Consider the following 15,213-nt stretch of genomic DNA (forward strand, 5'->3'; position numbering starts at 1 on the left):
ACTGCACCCCCACACTGACCGCTAAGCACACCCAAAGTATAAAGAAGGGATCAGGAGGAGGAGGAGGAGGAGGAGGAGAGTAACCATCACACCCTGAACTGTATTTGAGGGATTCTCGAGTTCAGACTCTGAGGTATGAGCAGCTTGTTTCATTCCATTTAATATGCATGGTTCTCTGCAAACTACTGCTAGTTATTTTCCCAAAAGGGAGGGAGAACTGGATTTTAAGGTAACAGCTATCAGTTGTTAGGTAGAAAGGACTGAAGGGATTTTGAATTGGTCTGTCTGAGTACAGACACAGGGCATCTGCCAGGAGCATCCTGCTGGGTTTCTCCGACAACCCAACTGACAGCTGCAATTCCCTGTCACTCCAGGAAGACACCCCTTGCTCACTGTGTCCTTCCTGGGATCTCTGTTAGCCCATAGGGCAGAGCAATGGTTGGCACCTGCTGTATCAAGTATAAGAGGGATAGCTAAGATCCCAGGCAAGGATCCCAGGAAAGGTAGACTCCTCACAGGTCAGCACAGATCACCTCTTGCCCCAATGCAGATGTCATGGCAACTGTCTGTTGGGACTAATGACACATTAACTAACTCAGGCTGACTCCTTACACCCTGGCGAGTGAACAAGATCAAGGCCTCAAAGGCGGTTTCAATAGTTAATGACGATAAATCGGACCACTGTCAGGGATTGGTTAACAACAGTTCCATGAACATGATCAGCTAGTGCTTGCCATATAGTCCTATGGGACTCTTTCCTGTGTGGAACGCCGCCCCATGCCTTGCTGACCTTTAAGCTGATTGGTTCCCACCTAGCCTCCACCCTACATAAAAGCTGTGTGATTTCCTCAATAAATGAGTTCCTGCTGTGAGTGGTCTCCCTGAGGCGTCTGATTGTCCTCCTCCTGGAGGGCTGGGAGCGGGCAGTCAGTAGGCCCTACCTATCCCAGCCTGGCCTTGTTGGGGAGTGTCCCCTTCCCTTGTTGCTGGTCAAGAAGAGCAAGAGGACTTAAGACCCTGACAACTATCAGCAGCCACCTGCATTCTTGTTATTTGCAAAGCCAGTTTCTAAAGGAGACCGAAATTATGGTCTTGGTTTCATTTCTACACAAGAAACTGGAAAGAGTTTTTTAAAGTTCCTCATGTGACTCTGTCATTGGGACCTCTGGTTTTCTGCTTAAAACCTTCTGATCTTTGGAAGACAATTAAAAGTGTAGGGTTTCAGACACAGAGACTGATGATTTAATTTTTGAATCCAACCCTCACACTTGTTACGTCAGTGACAAGCAGGTTATTGGAACCCGTGAGCCTCAGCATTGTCATCTGAGTTGATTTCTAATTGATACAAATGTGTTGAGTACAGATTAAACATATATGAAGGCTCCCCATGTGACTAACCTGTGAGGAGCATATCAAACAATTGTGTAATGCAATTTATGTATTATTATTATTATTATTATAAGGATGATGTTAATCTTTGTACAAGTCAGCTAAAATATCATGTTATTTGTAGTTACTGTGTGCCTGTTTCTACAATGGGGAAATTGAGTTTTTGTTCCTATATAAATAATGTGATGTGTATTTGGAAAGCAATCTAATCCTTGTTCATCTATGATTCCTCAGATTCCATACCTTGTTTGATAAAAAGGAGGCATCAAATATAAAAGGAATCTGCTTAAAACCTAGAATAACCATGTCTTGGTTCACAAAACCCAGTGTGGCTTCAATACACTTAGTGCTTTCAGGTCTACACTTTTATCTTTTTTATCTTTTCATTGTGCCTATACAACGAACACACAGATCTTAAAGTTTAGTTTCACAGCATTTACACTGTTCTGTTATTCAAAGGTAATAGCACAGGTATTTATGAGTATTAAAGACAAAAGAGGGAGAAAGAGAAGTGGACAAGTATTCCTCCTTCATGAGCTCATTTGTGTTTTGATTACATCATTTCAGGCTTCACTGGTTTTTGAAAATTGTTTGCATCAATAAATTCACTATTGGTATAAGGAATGAGTTCTTGAAAAAGTGATTTAAGGACCAAAAGTTTACTGGTTTCCAAACTTAACTTACATATCTTATATGTGGAAGTTATGGGTGTGTATGACTGTGGGTTAATGAACCAGGACTGAGTACCTGAGTCCCATCACAGGGGACTGTGTCCTCTACTGAAGCCAAATGGAACTACTAAATTCCCTATATGAGATGATATTTATTCATTAATCCTGCAGGAACACCTACCACATATGGATCAGTAATAATTTTTGGCAGTATAAACTAACAGATGTAGATTTTTTTAATAGAAATGATTTTTATTGTGATACCAAATATAAATGACTGATAGTAAAATGGAACATGTATCAATTATTGAAATTCAAATAACTATCTCACACATGTATATGTATATATATATATAGATATACATATACATGTATATATTTTCATTTGTGCAATATGGAGAGAGACACAGGATTTTGAAAATATTAGGGTTATAGTTAACTCAGTAAGGAAATGATGTTCCTTGCTTGGGACATGTTCTGCATCATCTGAATCATTTGACCTAGCTGCAGATACTGCATAGAGACTTAAATCCAAGACTTTACAAAGTGGTCATTTCAGGCCCAATGTGCGTGTTGTAGACTAGACTAGCTTTACATACTATTTAGGTAAACCTTAAAGAAACCCAATCATGAATACACAAAGCAATCCTGACATGTCTATATCAACACACAAAATCCATAGAAACATGACAGTATTTTTTAGTGGAACAGGTGTGCAGAATGGAATTATTCAGAGACACCAAGAATTCAAATTTCATAGATTTAAAATGAAATCCCTCTAAAATATTAGGTTCTGAAGCACATTTTGCTTAAAGTTTGTTTTTAATATGAGCGGTGGGTATTATTGCCAGTAACAGTAGATAACATTAATGGTGGTGGCCAGTCCTGGTGGTTCTCAATCCTGGTGCAGGAAAGGATCATGAAGAACTTCACATGAGGATACTTTAAGTTGGATTTTGTCCAAAGCGTGGTATGTTGATATTTTAAAATATTTAAAATATTTGAGTAAATATATGTGATAAACAAATCACATACACTGATAACATTATGAGAAGTATATTGGTAAATGAAACTAAAACCACTAGTTGAATTTTTAAAAATCTTCTAATAACACTATAAGCCAGGTAATTATTATATCAATTTAAGGCATAAATCAATGTACAGATGTGTTTACTAAGGTAAACCCCTAAATATTTTCTTTTGCACATTTTTTGTAATTATATCATGGTGTGACCTCACCAAATAATAACCCAGAGAGGCTTTTAAGTGCTGAGGAAGTATTTATGTGAAGTTCTGTTAAGTAGCACAGAAGGGTGTGACTTTGCTGGTTCTAAAATCCTCAACAACATGTAGAAGGATTTATGATCAGAAAAGCAATGAAGATTATTCCAAAGTCATTAGAGAATAAGAAATGAAAAAAGGTGGGGGGGGGGCAAGGAACCCTCTTCTTCACTTCATATTTTACTGAGATTATATCAGATCGATACACATGAACCCTAATAAAATATACAATTTCAAAAGTTTTTAGCATTTCATTATTGTTTCATCATTGACACATTGACAGGTGCAGTCCAAAAAATAAATTTATGGTTAGTGATAACAATGGTTTTGTGCCTCTAAAGTAAATATGAATATCACAATTTGAAGTCCAGAAAGAGAGAAGTTCTATACTTTATACAATTTTTTGAATAGAAACAAAAATTGAGTGAGGACTTCATCCACAGAAGAGTGTAGAGAAAAAAGGAGCCTTGTTTAAGAGTGCTTTCAAAAAGTGAAATCAGAGCAAGGAGTAAACAACTTGCATGATAAACTTAGTGGTCTGGCAGTGGCCCTGTTCAAGGACAGATAAGCTCTCCATCCAAGAACATTAAAAAATTTAAAGACATCTGGTTTCTGCTCTCAAGGCCTGGCTTCTGGCCAGATCCATGTCTGAGACCAAACGTACTAATGGCACTGAGTTCCGTGGCTCCAGACAATAACTTCATATGTTTATTCCAGTGTGTTTAAGAGAGATGAGAAGCACTCAAAGGTGATAAGACTGCTTTCTTTGGTTATGTATGCTGTGAAATGCCCATGATATCCCTCTGGTGCTGAGTTGGTATGCTACCTGCAATGGTTTTCCTTTCATATATACTTTATATGTGTTAATAAATACTACCTTTTCCTATATGGCTTGTGGTGGCACATTCAGCAGATCGACTCATATAAATTATAAGTCTTTGCACAGCAATGTGAAATACGTTCCAAAGAGGTAATCAGAAAAACACAAGAAGCTGAAAATATTCTGGAAGGTAAGTGGCACATAACGTTCTCTGATATGGACTCTCAACTCTAGTATTCAAATAATGCAGTCCTAATTTTACACAGTGTTTGGGTATTCTAAGTCAAAATAATGCATACTGTTGTTTATGTGGTAATTGATTATTGGGTATTTTTTCTAAACCTCTTTTCTTTCTTTCTTTCTTTCTTTTTTTTTTTTTTTTTTCTTTTTTTTTTTTGTGATGCTGGGGACTTAAACCCAGGGCCTTGTGCTTATGAGGCAAGCACTCTCCCAACTGAGCTATATCCCCAGCCCTAAACCTCTTTTCTGTTTCAAAAGGTGTCCAAACAAAAGTGAACAAGGAAATATAACACACGCTTCAGAATTCCATCTCATGGGACTCCCAGAGGACCCAGACCTGCAGCCTGTCCTCTTTGGACTGTTCCTGTCCCTGTACCTGGTCACAGTGCTTGGGAACCTGCTCATCATCCTGGCTGTCAGCTCTGACCCCCACCTCCACACTCCCATGTACTTCTTCCTCTCTAACCTGTCCTTGGCTGACATTGGTTTCATCTCCACCACGGTCCCAAAGATGATTGTGGACATCCAAACTCACAGCAGAGCCATCTCCTATGGGGGTTGCCTGAGTCAGATGTCCCTTTTTATTATTTTTGGATGTATGGATGAAATGCTGCTGACCGTGATGGCCTATGACCGCTTTGTGGCCATCTGTCACCCCCTGCATTACTCAGTTATCATGAATCCTCGTCTCTGTGGCTTCTTAGTTTTGGTGTCTTTTGGTTTTAGCATTTTGGAATCCCAGTTGCACAATTTGATTGCCTTACAGTCTATATACTTCAAGGACATGAACATTTCTAATTTCTTCTGTGACCCTTCTCAGATCCTTAGTCTTTCTTGTTCTGATACCCTTACCAAAGATATAGTCATGTATTTTGTTGGCCTGGTCTATGGTTTTCTTCCTCTCTCGGGGACATTTTTCTCTTATCATAAAATTGTTTCTTCTATTCTGCGAATCCCATCATTAGGCAGCAAGTACAAAGCCTTCTCCACCTGTGGGTCTCACCTCTCAGTTGTTTGCTTATTTTATGGAACAGCCATTGGAGTGTACCTTTCTTCAGATCAGTTATCATTCACCAGGAAAGGTGTCGTGTCCTCAGTGATGTACACTGTGGTCACCCCCATGCTGAACCCCTTCGTCTACAGCCTGAGTAACAGGGACATTAGAAGTGCCCTGAGGAGGCTGCCCGGGAGAACAGTGTGATCTCAGGTGTGTGGCATCCATTTGGAATGTATGCCGGAAACTCAGCAAAACTAAACATCTAGACATTAAATTTGCTTTCTTGATCACATTATTTGAGTTTGATGTCTTTATGTCCACATCGTGCTTCATGGTGGAATAGTGGCTTGCAGAGGCTGGAAAGGAGGAATTGGAAGTGTCTTAATGGGTATAAAGTCTGTTTGGGGAGATGAAATTCTCCTGGAGATGGGAGATGGTGATGGGTGCACAAGGACTTGACTGTAATTACTGCTACTGAGCTGTGCACTTGATCACGGCAAAAGTGGCTGCATTGTCATCTGTATTTTGACAATATTACTTATGAATCAGAAAAACCAGTGGAATTTTAGGGAAAAACCAAAAGAGAAATAAAGCGTACGTACAAGATTTCTCCTCTGTGAGAAGAGCTGTGAAAGTACAGGAGACATTCACTTTCTTCTCTTCTTCCTCCTCTGACATGAGGATATCCTTTGTGACTGAGATGGTGTGGATAAATTTGACCAAGTATGAACTCCGTACTTGGGCCTCCAAAGTCATGTGAGAGTAAATAAGACTCTTACTCCCCATCCCTTCCGTTTGAAGCCCAGTCCCGTGTGCTCCATACCTGTGTCTACTCCTCCCATGGTTTTCTTCACTGGGAAACTCCTATATGGTTTTATGTTAAACTTTAGGACAGAGGCTCAGCCTTCACTGGGCACCAGTCCTTGTGTTGAGGGGTCCAGTTATCAATGCCTAGTGAGACCACCGGAGACTAAAGTAGGAAAAAAATTTATTTGGAGCAAAGATAAAAAAAAAACACTAATGCGTCAGGACCAGTACTCCAAGTAAGGGAAGCGGTAGGGGGAGTGACTTCAGCAAGCTGGTTTTGAAAGTGACAACCATAAAACAATCCTGGCAGGCTTACAATAGGTGCTTTTTTCCATTTTTTTTTTCTTTTTTCCCCAAGGAGTGCAAGCAGCCAGGTCCAGCTTATCTATTTCAGGTTGCACCTGGCGAGTTAGCAGGGCGAGCTAGGTGGCAGGGAGCTAGAGCACCCATATCTGAAACCGGCAGCTTCTGGGGCCTCTGAAGGGATGGGTTGCTTCACACAAATGGTCACAATGTCCTTAATTCATGGCCACATTATTTTCTCTTGGGTACTGTCCTTGTATTTACCGCAGTCAGCACTACTCAAAGATTTTATTCACATTCATTTTGGTTTGGTCAATCTTAACTAGATGTATTTGTTTTATATCAGAGGGTCTCTACCTTTTCTTTTCATAAGGGGTCTCCACTCTTCCACACTTGGAGGGATGTTGTAACTCCATTCCTTATCCATAACCCAGCAGAGAAGGAGCACGACCCACTAAGTGTGAGGATGTTGGTGGATGGAGAAAGGCCCCTCAGAATCTTCATTTCCCTTCAAGAGAACAGACATGAAAGTCTGGATGTCAAGACACCCAGACATGAAAGTCTGGGTGTCAAGACAGGAGGATATCAATATTAAAAGTTCAGCTATAAACTTTATGTGGAATTCACGTTTCTGGTTATGACAGGGGTGCAGGAAACTCACATGAGATTGTGATTTCCTCCCACGTTGATTCTGGTTCCCTCAGATATTTCATCCATAAGAGCACAATGTTGACAAAAACGGTTACCTGTGTACTCCAAAAAGATGATGAAGAAGAGGATGACAATATCCATAATGTCATGGACTGATCTTGATGGATTCCTAATTGCTGGGATCTGACTTCTGTGCTCTGCTCTGTATAACTCATTTCATTGCATCTTCATTATCTTTCCACAGTGTAAACAACTATATTATTATTGTTGTTGTTTAGAAAAGGGAGGAACGTTGTATTTTTATGTTGGTCTGGGTCTAGGTGTGGAGCCTCATGAGGGAACCCCTGAATGTTGACTGCTCAGCAACACCACCAGAGCTTTCACTGGCCTGTCTCTCCAGAAAGGGGCGCCTTTCCCACTGTGCTGGTCCTTCGTGCAGTGACTGACACACCACAGGGAGAGGCATGGTTGAAACCCCCTAGGTCAATGTAGGGCGGACCGTTCTAGATGACAGGCTAAGGTCACAGTCAGAGCAGACCAACAATGAGCAGCTCTGGCCTCACTTTCCCCCAATCCAGGGTGTCCCCCAGCTGTCCACAGCCTCCCCTGACCTTATACCAGCCTACTCAATCTCAAAAGAAGACATTCAAGCCAGGATTTTATACCATAACTACTTGGAACTGGCCCGCGTTTGAATCTGTACCTGTGATTTAGAAATTTGGACCTCTGCTTAAAATTTTATGATGTTATAAAACAATGAAAATCTAGGTGCATCTGATCCACTCACTGAGTGGATTTATGGTTGATACAACTGCATTAAGTAAGATTAAATTTATGTGTGTTTCCTGTGTGACTAGAAATTGATGTAAATATGAAATTAGGGCAAAATAAAATTTAGGTATTATAAATGTTCCTTTATCCTCATATTTTCTCTGCATTTATTATTATTTATTTTCTTGATTAAAATTCTGTCAAGGGTTAGATGAAATTTCAGTATAGTTTTCATTTGAATTTTCTGGATTAATAAGAAACATGAAATTTATTTTTTGTATATTTATTAACCATTTGCATTTCTTGATTTGATGAATATCTGTTTAGTTCATCTGTTCATTTTTAGATTGGGTTTTCTGGTGTGAAGTTGTTCGAGTTGCATATATAACTTATGTGATGTGGAAGATACAGCAGTATTGCAAGATAATTTTTATGATAATAAACTCAAAAAATTGCCTTTTGCTTTTTTAGAAAAATAAACTAGTATTCAAAAAATGAAAAAAGAAACTAAAAAAAAATGGACTCTCCCTCAGGTAATGCTATTTAAAGTAGTTCTACATACCCCACCAAGGAACAAAGCTGCATGTCTACAGGAAGTAGTACATTTCAGAGGTAATAGGTGTTGTGTTGTAGACTGCTTAGACGAACTTTGGCATTTTTAGGTAAATTTTAAGAATCCATTTTCTGGATCAGTAAGTCAATACTGATATGGAGACATTCAGCAAGGAAATATACCTGCCAATATTCTGATATTGTTTGTCTTTCAGGAACATAACTGCATCTGAATGGAATCAGGCAGAGATGCCCAGAACTTAAATTTCATAGATAATAAATCAAATCTCTACAAAATATTAGACATAAACACACATCATCAATGTTTATATATTAATATAAGAAATAGGTATTATTTGTAGTACTAAGAGATAATACTAATGGGTTATTACCCAAATGCCAGAACACATTCTCAGGTGAACAATACAAAAAATTAATAAGAAGCAAGATCTAAGAAGGTAGAGTTTGTCAAAGTGAAAAGAATTCTTGAAGAGGGTGGACCTCAGCTGTGAGCATTCCACTTGGGAACACTTGAACTCAGTTCAAATGTTCACCATGCTGGGTGCTATTTTTTGGTTTCATTTTTTCCAACCCTCTTTTCTGTTTTAAAAATTGTCCAAGTTATAGAGAACCATGAAGTCTAACACACACCTCAGAATTTCATCTCCTGGGTCAGTATGAGGACACAGACCTGCAGCCCATCCCCTTTCTACCTTTCTGTTCTGTCTCTGTACCTGGCCACAGAGATTGGTAACCTGCTCATCATCCTGACCATCAGCTCAATTACCAACATCAATTCCCATAAACTTCTTCCTCTCCAATCTGCCCTAGGTTGACATCGGTCACATCTCCTCCATAGCCCCAAAGACGATTGTGGACATCCAAACTCACAGAAGGATCATTTTCTATGTTGGATGCCGGATACAGATGCCCCAGGTTCTTATTTTTGGATATTTGATTGGTATGCTTCTGACTATGATGGTTCATTGCCGGGGACCAGCCCTAGCAGCAGAGTCCAAGGGTCCTTGATGGCCTGAAATGTAAAAGCCCCGAGTGATTAGGCGGCGCAGCGTCGGCGATGGACAGCAACCACACAGACTCAGGTCAGTGTTAGGTTGCTGACAAGTTTATTGAATTCACCAGCAATTTTTATACCCTTTACAAACTTACTAAGAATAAAGGAGGGAGTTTCAAGGGCATAGATAACAGAAGAAGGATTTGGGCATTTAGCCAACAGGCGCCATCTGGTAATATCTTATCTTACTTGACATTTTCCCACAATGAAGTATCCTTGACTCGAAACTTACAAAAGCAAGTTATTGTATACCACTTGTTTTTCCTTGAAGTTTAACTTCTATTTGATTTCTTACTGCTAAGATTAATTATAACTTCTAGTAATTTGTTATTAATTTTTCATGACTATAATTACATGTCTATGCTATGTTAAATCATATTATACTATTAAGAACCAAGTTATTATCTTCAGAGTAAAAAATCTTCATCTAAAAGAACTAAAACTTTTCTTTTGAACTAAATATAATGTATTTCTGTGGGAGGCTCATTACTTTGCAGAAGAAACCAGATGTAATAAATATGTTGATCACTGAAGCTAAGAGAATCACTTATATGCAACTAGATGTCTGGGAATCTTGTAAAAGTTAGTAAAAACATCACAAGACATATTGCTTCAGAATGTCCACCATTCCCTATAGGAATATTAGTGCTTTGTGTAAACAAATGAACTTTATTTTACTGGAATTGAGTTGACTCATATGAACTGTTTGTGTTCCCATCATCCTTCAACCGAAGAACTTTATTAAACATGATTAATCCACGTAATATTGTGAGTTCTGGTGAAAAACAAAAAGGGAAGAGAGATTAACACTCTGAGGAAGGGGCTCCAGCTTTACTCAACTTACGACGAGTCCTTGCTATCGTCTTCCAGGGAAGGCCTTGGCAGCACCCAACTTATGACGAGTCCTTGCTATCATCCTCCAGAGGAAGATTACCAACCTCTGGCATGGGTCTTTATGCGCCAGGCACACTTCCCTGGCATGAGTTTTATGTGCTAGGCGCCCCCGCAGTTCCCCCTTTTTTGTTTTGAAGATCAAAAAGACCTTTTTGAATTTGAAGGCCCTTAAAAACCTTTGTTAAGAGTCGAAGGATAACTGGAAGACAAAAAATTAACATAAAGAGACAAAATCCAATTAGAGCAAATTGTAAAATAGTGTTAAAAAGGGTACTATTAGTAATTGTTTTTTAAATATTATTAAAAATATCCATTGGAAGGTTGGCATCTGGAGCAATAGCGAGGTGTGCTTGGCTTATTATCACAAGTTACCTAGGTTGTATGTTCTTGAAGCAGCTACTTCTGCAAAACAGTAACAAGCAACAATTTTACAAAATGAAATTAGCAAGAGTAAAAACATATTCAGCTTGTTTAATAGCTATCTTGAATTTTGATTGAGAACTACATTATATCCCCAATTTGAGATCATAGTAATTCTACAACAAAAACCAATCTTTTGACTATAACTTTAAATAAGCTGAAGTCTGACTTATTTTGGAGTCACTCTAACATGCAGTAAGGTGGAAGGCACAGCCTTATCTCAGGTAAGGTGTGGCTCTTTACAGATCTTAAGTGTTCTAATTCTGATGTTGATCTTTGCTTCTTCCTTAAAAATCATTAAATAGTTGATAGGTCCCATAATAGAACAATAAATGATAAAAATAAATCCTCAATAAAATGTACTCCTTAAGTTTAAGATTACCATTACAGACAAGTTTATTCTGGAGAATAGCAGCGCTTGATAAATTCCCTGCTTTAAAAACTTGTATACCTGGAAAATATGAACACATTTAATATACAACTAGTGACCATATCACAATTACCTTGACACTTTTTTTTTGTCTTACCAAATTTAGTTTTTAAAGAAAAATGTAGACTCTGTAATATAGTACAATACTCTACAACAGTTGTTCAACCACAATTGTATACACCCCAATCTTTAAGACTAATTGTTTTAAAGAATAAAACTTAATAGACACAAAGTTAAGAGAAAATTAGTGTTTCAAATCCTTGTTATTTTACCATGTCATTTTACCATATAGATTAGATTTCAGTTTATATCAGAACATTAGTATTTTACCTTAGGAAAAACCTTAAATAGCTTTAACTGATTGTCTCACATACTTGTAACCAACTTAGTTACACACAAACTTGCTCAAACTTTCTCTTCACTTACACAGACTTTCTTAGCACTTACTTAGACCTTCATGTATTTCATCACACAATCACTTTCTTACCCCAAAAACATTTTCTTTTTCTTTCTACTAAATATATATCCATACCCAGAATCTTTTATTTTCTCTTTCCTTTCTGTCGACACCTTTTTGTTCACATTCTGAAACAACTCTCATGAAATTTCTGAATTTAGATAAATTACCCCATTTTAGCAAGATAAAATACCTTGTTGTTTATAGTACTCTAACTGAAACACAGTGAGAGGGGAGATGGTAACTCTAAATCCAAACCTAAGAGCTCCTTGGAGCTTTGCAGACCTGGAGGGGGAGCAGGGGCAGTGATAAGGAAGCAGATGGAATGCTTATCCTCCGGGTTGGGGTTTTACCTGTTAGGATATAACTCTTAATAACCTTGTTTTTAGTAATGACATAAAGCAATTTTAAACACTTTTTAGTTTACCAACCTATGAAAACACCAATAATGTTTAGGTATGATACCCCATGGAATTTAAGGAGTTAAAAGTACTTAATGTTATTTAACAATTAGCATTTTAACTTTGCAAATTAATCAGATGTCTTTACAAACACATTTGAGTAGTCCTATACATGTTAAATTTAATTTACTTATTCTGCAAAAACCAAGATATCAGACAAGTGTCCTGAACAGTATTTGCTGTCTCTTTCCTGTTGAAGAAAAGTCCTAGAAACAATTGATATTAGACATTGTTTAACATCAACATTGCATTAGTTTGACTACTTAGAGACTTGCGAATTATTTCTGAAGACATTTCACTTTTATTAGTTTACCCAACTTAAACTGAACCCTTTTAAATCACGTGAATAAAAGTATTTGGATCCATTTTTAAATTTTAATTTTAGGAGCGCTCAGTTTTGATACAGACAAAACATGACATCAGACACAAAAACAAATAACATAAAATCAAAGGCCTTGTAACTGTGAAGAACTTACTGTAACACCTCTTTTCTTTAATAAATGCTTTGCTATATCAAGAAATAAAGTTCTCTCCTTAGATGCTGTATTATCCATTTTTTCCAATCCCTGCCCTTTCTTTCTCAGTCTCTGTTACTGAGGGGACCGCGGCTCCCCGGGCAGTATCCTAGCTGCCAACCGCCTGAAAAAGAAAAGAAAAGAATAAGATACTTACCAATCAGGTCCCTGTTCGGGCGCCAAACTGCCGGGGACCAGCCCTAGCAGCAGAGTCCAAGGGTCCTTGATGGCCTGAAATGTAAAAGCCCCGAGTGATTAGGCGGCGCAGCGTCAGCGATGGACAGCAACCACACAGACTCAGGTCAGTGTTAGGTTGCTGACAAGTTTATTGAATTCACCAGCAATTTTTAAACCCTTTACAAACTTACTAAGAATAAAGGAGGGAGTTTCAAGGGCATAGATAACAGAAGAAGGATTTGGGCATTTAGCCAACAGGCGCCATCTGGTAATATCTTATCTTACTTGACATTTTCCCACAATGAAGTATCCTTGACTCGAAACTTACAAAAGCAAGTTATTGTATACCACTTGTTTTTCCTTGAAGTTTAACTTCTATTTGATTTCTTACTGCTAAGATTAATTATAACTTCTAGTAATTTGTTATTAATTTTTCATGACTATAATTACATGTCTATGCTATGTTAAATCATATTATACTATTAAGAACCAAGTTATTATCTTCAGAGTAAAAAATCTTCATCTAAAAGAACTAAAACTTTTCTTTTGAACTAAATATAATGTATTTCTGTGGGAGGCTCATTACTTTGCAGAAGAAACCAGATGTAATAAATATGTTGATCACTGAAGCTAAGAGAATCACTTATATGCAACTAGATGTCTGGGAATCTTGTAAAAGTTAGCAAAAACATCACAAGACATATTGCTTCAGAATGTCCACCATTCCCTATAGGAATATTAGTGCTTTGTGTAAACAAATGAACTTTATTTTACTGGAATTGAGTTGACTCATATGAACTGTTTGTGTTCCCATCATCCTTCAACCGAAGAACTTTATTAAACATGATTAATCCGCGTAATATTGTGAGTTCTGGTGAAAAACAAAAAAGGAAGAGAGATTAACACTCTGAGGAAGGGGCTCCAGCTTTACTCAACTTACGACGAGTCCTTGCTATCGTCTTCCAGGGAAGGCCTTGGCAGCACCCAACTTATGACGAGTCCTTGCTATCATCCTCCAGAGGAAGATTACCAACCTCTGGCATGGGTCTTTATGCGCCAGGCACACTTCCCTGGCATGAGTTTTATGTGCTAGGCGCCCCCGCAGTTCATGACTGTCACCCCCTGCCTTTGTCCGTCATCATGAACCTTCAACTAAGTCTTCTTGGCTTGATGAACTTTATGATCAGTCTGTGAACTCCCAGATGCACAGTTCAATTGTTTTGTAATTAACATACTTCAAGGATGTGCAATTTTCTAATTTCTGAACCTTCTCAACTCCTTAATCTTGTCAGGTCTTATTTTCTAAAAGTATAGAAAGTATATTTTGTTGATTCCCTTTCAGGTTTCTCCCTCTCTTGAATTTCATTTTGTCTTACTCTAAAATTGTTTTTCCCATCCTGAGAATCCCATCATCAGGTTGAAAGTATAAAGATTCTCCTCCCCTAGGGTCTCCATAATGCCATTGGTCTGTGCATTTAACACGGGTCAATTTTTGTTATGTGTATTTTACCCTAGTATGCAATTGAAATTAAAAGGAGATGAATCTTTTTTAAAAAGAAACATTTGAAGAGAACTCACAAATTTCATCCTGAGAAAAAGACAGCCCCAAAACTTTTTGGACATTCTTTTTCTCTTTTCCTACTTCTTCCACTAACATCAGGAAGTTCTTGGAGGTTTGAATGACATGGACCAGTTTGGCTAATTATGAGCTCTGGGCTTGGTCGATGCCTCCAGTCCAGTCAGTCCCATACCTGCGACTGCCTCTCCCATACTTTTCTGCCTCAGGAAGCTCTCCTATCACCTTACTCATATCAGTGCAGAGCCTGAGACCTCACTGGGCACCAGGCAGAGGAGGGGCATTGGATCCTCAGCTCTTGGTCATGACCCAGGAAAGAGGCAACTTTTCCCAGTAAGAGCTGAGGGAGAGGAGAGATAATGGAAGGACTGGTGGAAGCAGTCATCAGCAGGATGCACAGTTAAGGATGCATTGATCATAAGTGTGGATATAAACATGCTGAATACCAGCTGCTGTGACTTTGAAGTGTAGGTATTTGGTGGTGGTGGATGTGCCAAATGGTTTGTTCAAACCTTTTATTTCTTCCCACCCTGGTTCTACTTTACCGTAGGCATCTTATCCATGTTGTTGGAAAATGGGTCCCTGATAGCTATTCAATAAGGTTTGTGAAGTTAATGAGGATGAGAACAGTAACCATAAATCCTGAACCAATATTGAGGGCTTCCTAAATGGGAGGTGCTAACCTATATGTTTCATGTGGCTTCTTGTATTTAATGTTCATAGTTT

At 38.4% G+C, this 15,213-nt stretch overlaps 1 protein-coding gene across 1 annotated transcript; it reads left to right on the forward strand.

Moving 5' to 3' along the window:
• Nucleotides 1-4,690: 4,690 nt before the first annotated feature.
• On the forward strand, nucleotides 4,691-5,602 carry LOC306646192 (olfactory receptor 7E24-like; the record flags this gene model as incomplete). The annotated part of the gene is made up of 1 exon (XM_079114645.1): nucleotides 4,691-5,602. The coding sequence occupies exon 1, from the start codon at nucleotides 4,715-4,717 to the stop codon at nucleotides 5,600-5,602; it is 888 nt and encodes a 295-aa protein (XP_078970771.1). The 5' UTR covers nucleotides 4,691-4,714.
• Nucleotides 5,603-15,213: the final 9,611 nt, after the last annotated feature.

Source organism: Sciurus vulgaris, assembly GCF_902686455.1.
Source record: "Sciurus vulgaris genome assembly, chromosome: 16".
Classification (NCBI taxonomy): Eukaryota; Metazoa; Chordata; class Mammalia; order Rodentia; family Sciuridae; genus Sciurus; species Sciurus vulgaris.